The 7,147-nt window shown below is 40.0% G+C and overlaps 1 protein-coding gene across 1 annotated transcript; it reads left to right on the top strand.

Moving 5' to 3' along the window:
• The first annotated feature begins 1,203 nt into the window (after positions 1-1,203).
• atf3 (activating transcription factor 3) lies at positions 1,204-4,920 on the top strand. The gene is made up of 4 exons (XM_029733670.1): positions 1,204-1,323; positions 1,900-2,151; positions 2,451-2,558; positions 2,985-4,920. Exons 2-4 carry the CDS (start codon positions 1,909-1,911, stop codon positions 3,231-3,233), a joined length of 600 nt encoding a protein of 199 aa, XP_029589530.1. The 5' UTR covers positions 1,204-1,323; positions 1,900-1,908; the 3' UTR covers positions 3,234-4,920.
• The last annotated feature ends 2,227 nt before the right edge of the window (positions 4,921-7,147 follow it).

Below are 7,147 nucleotides of genomic sequence, written 5' to 3'. Positions count from 1 at the left end.
AGCACAACAAGGTGAGTCCAAAAATGTATCGTCTGCTGCTGCATAAATTATGTAATATGCCAGGAAGATATGTATACTGTAGCTAAGAAAGTAATACTAAGTGTATTTTGTGTAGTAAGCTGTTAGTAGCCCATGTGCCTCACCCTAATAATTTGGTCTATTTACCCCTCTTCATTTTGTCTACTGTTCTGACTGGTAGACTATAACCTGTTTTAGAGAAATGTAACCATCACATTTTGTAAGCGCTTTCATTGTCTGCTTATATACCCTCTTTATTTATCCTACGGTTCTGACTTGGTGAACAAGGAGAACACTGTAATAACGGCCAATGTTCTGATTTCTGTTGCAGTACATTTCAAAAGTGCTAATCAAATAGTTATATTGACTACGTCCGTCCTAGTTCGCTCATTAATGTTTTAATCGAAATTACGGATTGCCTCTTATCCACTTGTCGTCCCCTTATGCCATAGTTTGTACATCTCAACTGTCATTAGAAACCACATATGTTTAAACAAATCAGCCATATCAGCTATGTTTTTTTGAAAGGCAGTAAATGAGGCTGAATGAACTGTTTCACTGCCAGACAAGGCTCTGCTGATAGCCAGGTGTAGCAGTGGTAAGATGTTGGGACTGCTGTTGGGACAGCTTTATGTAGGCCCTAACAGTTTGTGGGCACCGTTTGTCACCGTTATAGTGCAATTCATGTATTGTTGAGTGTTGTGTTGTGTTGTGGCTTTGCTGGCTTGCATCCCACTGCCCCCCCCCCCCCCCCTGTTTTCTGTAATGTAGAAAAATGTAAAAATAAAGAAAAACTCTGGAATGAGTAGGTGTGTACAAACTTTTGACTGGTACTGTACCTTTGCACTGAACGCTGGTTATGATATGACTGATATGATAAGAGGTAGATGGGCAAGCCCCTCTGCTACATTCAACATCCCTTTGCTTTTTTTGACACTAGACAATAAAATGTATAGACTATACAAAAAACGCTCCGGATCATTTAACTATTACGTCTTTATTTGCTGTGAAATGTTACAACAAATTCCTTGTGAGTAAAGGGGGCTGAGCTTGCCCTGTTATGGTGCGCTACACCGGGTTGCTGGGTTGCATCATTGCAAATAAGCGCTATAAATAGGATTACGTCACCACGACCCGCCCACCTATTAGTAAATGCCGAGCAAGAGGACTCACTATAAAAGAGGGTGATGCAACGAACGCTTCATCGACAACTGTAGCTTTCTTAACAGACAGAAGAGCCTCACAACCAGGAGCAGAATAAAGGCCTTTCAACTAACATAATTTCTTCACTGAAAACATAATCAGGTGGGTCAATTTTTTTTTTTTTTGTAAAAACTTTATACGGGTGTGATATAGGATAAGCGCTTTCAGGAAAACCGACTCTGTGCCACGACAGAGGTTTAGCATAGTGCCAGCCGGACTGACATCCATTCATAACGAAAACGGGCTTACATTTTGAAATCTTACTCGTATCTTTGTTTATGTGAATCAAAGTATAGTTTATTTCTCATTGTCTAATGTGTTGTATTGAAATGATCTGTGGCAACTGGTTGATATGTTGTAACACATCCACTGTCCCTAAATTAACACGCACTTCAAAGAGAAAGAATGTTAGGACTGCATAGCTTGTTACATTGTTTAAAAGGGCGATATATTGTTGTAATGTTGGTATGTCAGGCAAAAATGTAGCGTGCAACGGCTGTGTCTGGTGGAATAAGTGACATTCTAGTTATCATACCAAAATAGTCTAATGGTATACATTAACCATCAGACTGCTGCTCATATCTGACGTTTTTTATTCAGCCCAGTGAGTGTCCAAGTTTAATGTTTTGTTTCGCTCTTAGTCAGCTTAATGTGACACAGCATCACTTTTTGTTTCAGTTTTTCATAATGATGCTTCAGCATCCGGGATTCAGCCTGTCCGACATCAGCGCGTCAGCCTTGGTACCCTGCCTGTCCCCGCCCGGAACACTCACGCTCGAGGACTTCACCAACTTCACTCCCCTGGTAAAGGAGGAGTTGCGACACGCTATCCAGAACAAGCGGCTGTCCAACGGACTGAGCACCGATATGAGCGACTGTGTGAGCTCAAGTTCAGACAGAACGTCTGAAGCTCCAAGTGTCAAGAGGGAGGTAGGGATGTCAACATTAGTCGCCTACTGTGATATCTGCTCCCCCCATAATACCAATAGTAATTCATACATAACATAGGGGAAAGTTCATTTTTTGGTATATGCCTATGTTTTAAGTATTCTCTGAATTGGGTGAGAATAAATTTGTATCTATACAGATGAGATCACTGTGATTACAGGTTTACCAACACATTGTATAGCCTACCAGACATTATTAAATGATCAGCCATATCATTCATTTGTCAGGAAGGTTGCTACCATTATTCAAGGTTGTTCATTTTCCTGATGTGTCATTAACAGGAAATCCCAGAGGAAAGTGACAGGAGGAAAAGAAGACGAGAAAGAAACAAAGTAGCTGCTGCCAAATGTAGGAATAAGAAGAAGGAGAAAACTGACTGCCTTCAAAAGGTATGTTCAGTGTGTTTTTACAGGGATGTACTACAGTATTATGATGGGGAGAGATGATTCATATGAATCAGAGGCTGCCAGACTGTGCCAAGTGGTATTTTGTGATTTATTAAGTGGACATACAGTATTATATCATATATGTAATTATTCAAAATATTTTTCTAATTAATGTGCCATAAGGATGATTTCTATTTAACCTCCATTTATTTTGTATGACTCTTAATTGAAGATAAGAGGCTCCTATTTAATACATAAATAGATAAAGGTTCTACAGAAATGTCTGCCTCAAAACAGCAAACTAACACTCCAGTATTTACATACAAACTAAAATGCACTAAACCTAATTGAGTATTTAAAAAAAGGAACCAACAAGGGAGCTGTCAGTAACAGGATTGAACCAAACCACTATTCCCTTCTCCCCTCCAGGAGTCTGAGATACTAGAGTCAGTGAACTCTGAGCTGAAGGCCCAGATTGAGGAACTGAAAAGCCAGAAGCAGCAGCTGGTCTACATGCTGAACCTCCACCGACCCACCTGCATCGTACGGGCCCAGAACGGCCAGACCCCCGAGGATGAGAGGAACCTGTTCATCCAGCAGATCAAGGAGGGTACCCTGCAGATGGAACAGCTGGACCACCACCACAGCTCAGTGCCAACCACCTGTGGCCATCACTGATCCACACACTCCTGGGGGAAGTAGGGTACTACTCACTCACTCACTCAGTCAGACAGATGCTCACTGTCCTCTGGCAACTGTACTGTACCTGCGTCAAGTGAAGGCTCTGTCGGACCGGCATAGCAAAGGAGCTTTGCGCGTCCCACTCCTAAACTGGACTTGACAGCACAAGGACGGACACCCCGTGTGCTACCTAGGGTAGGCTTGTGGTGTTCCGGCAAGTCGGGCGAATGTCAAAGCACTAAAACATAGAAATACATCCAATGTGTTTATTGTTTCCTTAAGTCTTTTACATTGTTATTTGAGGCTGATGACTCATTCTCAGTTTTTTTGTACCAAAGTATTACGTCAATGTGGTAAAGGCACAGGATTTCACTGGTCAGTTGAGAGATGCTTGTTGAGGAAAAATCCAATTAAAGTGGAGAGATAGTAATGGCTGTGTACCGTGTGTGACATTAATAGCTGTGTTATTACTGTCATAAGAGAAGAAGTTAATCATTGTGTGAAGTGTTTTCTGTTGTGTTTATTGAATATATTCTGTAGTAGCTGTGTCTATAGCTCACTTTCTTCCCCCTTGACTTGCCTAACAAAAACCTCCAAAGCTGCTACTACTAACTCAGGATATACAGGTATAGTTCATATCATAGGAACCCTCATGTTATAGGACAGTAAAGGGAGTGCATGCAATGTGGATTCATTCAGACAGCATTTCAACTAACTTACTGACAATGGCACTGTTAGCCCTGGACTTCCCTAAATGAAAATCAGTCATTACATCGCTGTAAACTGGTGTATTCGGAATAGGCCCTGATTACATAATGATCTGTAGTATTTTCTCTTAAGTGTTGAAGATATGGTTGTGTGATTCGTATTAGAATGTCTTCACCTAGATAAAAGTGAGTAGTTACTGTATACCATATATGTAAACCAAATAACACCTATTGTCTTCTATGTATTATTGAAGCTTATAAAATAGACCCACTAGGTATCAGTAGCTAGATATCTAAGTGGAATTATTTATCACTCTGCTTGTCTGAGGTTTTCACTTTAAAGTCATGGAAGATTACATGAATTGCCTCAGTGTTCGTCTGCAATTACTAAGTCCTTAAGCCCACTGCCAAACCAACCCCCCCTCCCATCAGTCCACTGGTTGTGCTGTGACATCATCACAGGACAGTTGCGCAACCCATTGCTCAAACAACACATTTTTGCGATCAATAGTAGCTTTTGTCTGTATATTCTGTAATGTCTCAAAATTATCCATGTGTGGTTTATGGTAAGGGACTGTTTATTTTTGTTGGTTTGTGAGTAAACGGTTGAGATGAATACAGTGAAAGAGATTCAGGTGTCCATGTGTTTTGTTTTTATGTAGTTCAGTGTTTCGTGTTCAAACAGGCATGCTAGTCATGGATGGGGTCACTACTGAGATCATTAATTTGATGGATAACACGCCTGTTTTATATACTTCAATACCTTTCTTGCTTTTCTATTCCACCATCCATTTCTTTGTTTCACTTGAACATTGTTAACTAAAAAGTATTATTAAGTGTGTTTGAGTGGATATACAAGATCAAATTGTATCCAGTCAGATAAAACTACACGCTGAAACAAATTAAGTACTCATTTTAAGTACTCTGTTGATTTTACTTTTTGATACTTTATTAATAAAGGTATTTATATACTTCAATTGATTTGGTTTGGGATTGTTTCTGGGGAACGACTCACCACATTTTAAAACAATATTTTTAGCAAGGGATTCAATGGCATTGGAATATTGACACTGCATAGTTGTGATACAAAACAAATATTCATAAACCTGTTTAGCATCTCAGCACATTTGTGCAGTTGGTGTTCGTCTGAGAACAAGCCAGGACATGTCTGCCTCTTTGGAAAACTCATATCTAGGACAGGCAGGGGAGAGACTGGAAGAGTGTGTTTTCATCCTGTGCCAGGCCAGCTCAACATGAGTCAGTGGGTGTTATCTGACGAGATGGGCTGTGAAATACCATTTCACTCAGAACACCAGTACCCCCACCCCACTGTTGTCCACATTCCATAAAAAGTAACATCCCATTTTTCTGATGGTGGTTTTTGATAACTACACAACTGAGTTACTCAAGACTCCTAGCAGCCAGAATGCAACCAGAATCAACATGATTTTTGGGTTATTGCCTGACCAATATTAAAGGTCCAGTGCAGTCAAAACGAGATTCCCCTATATTTTATAGACACTGAGTGTACAAAACATTAGGAACACCTGCTCTTTCCATGACAATGTAGACTTGCCAGTTGAATCCAGGTGAAAGCTATGATCCCTTGTTCAATCCACTTCAATCAGTGTAGATGAAGGGGGGAGACAGGATAAAGGATTTTTAAGCCTTGAGACAATTGAGACATGAAGTGTGTACGTGTGCTATTCAGAGGGTGAATAGGCAAGAAAAAAGATGGAAGTGTCTTTGAACAGGGTATGGTAGTAGTTACCAAGAACTGGGGAACGCTTTCGACACCTAGAGTCCATGCATCGACGAATTGTGTCTGTTTTGAGGGAAAAAGGGGGTACAACTCAATATTAGGAAGGTGTTCCTAATGTTTTGTACACTCAGTGTATATGTCCACAGCATGAGGTTGGAATAATACTGTGAAATTGTGAAAAATATGAAAATGCCCTCTTAGTGTAAGATCTGTTTGAAAACTCTGCCTGAAATTTCAGTCTATTTTGGTGGGATGGAGTTTTGGCCTGCCTGGTGATGAATCAAATCAAATCAAATGTTATTTGTCACATGCGTCGAATACAGCAGGTGAAGACCTTACCGTGAAATGCTTACTTACAAGCCTTTAATCAACAATGCAGTTCAAGAAATAGAGTTAATAATATATTTACTAAAAAAAAAATATATATACATTTCAAACAATGTTTCAAACAATTAATAGACCAATAAGAAAGAGTTCCAAACCTCTGCCAATAACAGCTAGTTTTCAGTTTTCCCCTTCCCTCTCAGACCACCGGTTTTATATACTTAAATGGTTCTAGAGAATTTCATTTAAGTGCTTCTCTAGAACATGATTGGGAAATATGGATGTAGATGATTACTCTGACACATTAACCTGAACAGGTGTAACACACACAGAGAGAATAAACATTCCACCATCTAAACATTGGATCCCAATCAAACATTGAGAATTCTAAATTATTAACATTATTAAAGGCACTGGATCATTGTTTAACACCAGAGGTCAAATTTGGGTCAAAGTAAAGTTGTGAGGTGAAAAGTCTGCTGTAATGTTCTCAGATGGGTTGCACAGTACGGGATTTTTTCATTCTCTCTCTCAGAGGCTGAGGTATGTTATTATAGGCCTTCTGTATCTCATCATGATAACTGTTCCTTCAGCCTTGCAGCACTCAACTCAGTCTCATGCCACAGATAATAAAACATGATAAAACATTTCAAACAAGTGTCATTCGCAATGCTTCTCAGAGAGTTGCGCTACACAATTAAGTACAGGAATGATTCAACCCTCACAGAAATGTGTCACACCATGGTCATTCGTGCAATGATAGGGAGCACTATTTGACATCCTGAGATGTGTTTTCCAAGCTTCTGAAATGGGCATGGCATTTGAATACCTCCCCAAATACATTTTAAATGTCTTATGTAGTACAGTACAACCACTTATTACAAGCATCCAGACATGAACTGATAGATGCTGTAAATCAAATCTATATCATAAATCCGCCTGTCCAGATATCCATACTCCTCTGAGCTGTCAGTGACAGTTTGTTGGCAAACTGCCCTCTCTCTGTCGGGGTCAGATGAGGGTCCTATAGGCGGAGGTTGATACGGTGTCCTGAAGCTCTGAGTGACACAAGATAAGCCACCACGCTGTGCTCATACAGGAAATTTGATGCAATAAAG

Source organism: Salmo trutta, chromosome 35 (assembly GCF_901001165.1).
Source record: "Salmo trutta chromosome 35, fSalTru1.1, whole genome shotgun sequence".
In the NCBI taxonomy this organism is placed as follows: Eukaryota; Metazoa; Chordata; class Actinopteri; order Salmoniformes; family Salmonidae; genus Salmo; species Salmo trutta.
This window is presented reverse-complemented; position numbering and strand designations above follow the sequence as displayed.

Bases quoted from the DNA above. Each gene is read 5' to 3' on its own strand.
- atf3 (XM_029733670.1), top strand. From the start codon at position 1,909: ATGATGCTTCAGCATCCGGGATTCAGCCTGTCCGACATCAGCGCGTCA. The intron at 2,152-2,450 runs GTAGGGATGTCA...TGTCATTAACAG, and splicing joins CTCCAAGTGTCAAGAGGGAG to GAAATCCCAGAGGAAAGTGA. The intron at 2,559-2,984 runs GTATGTTCAGTG...TCTCCCCTCCAG, and splicing joins AAACTGACTGCCTTCAAAAG to GAGTCTGAGATACTAGAGTC.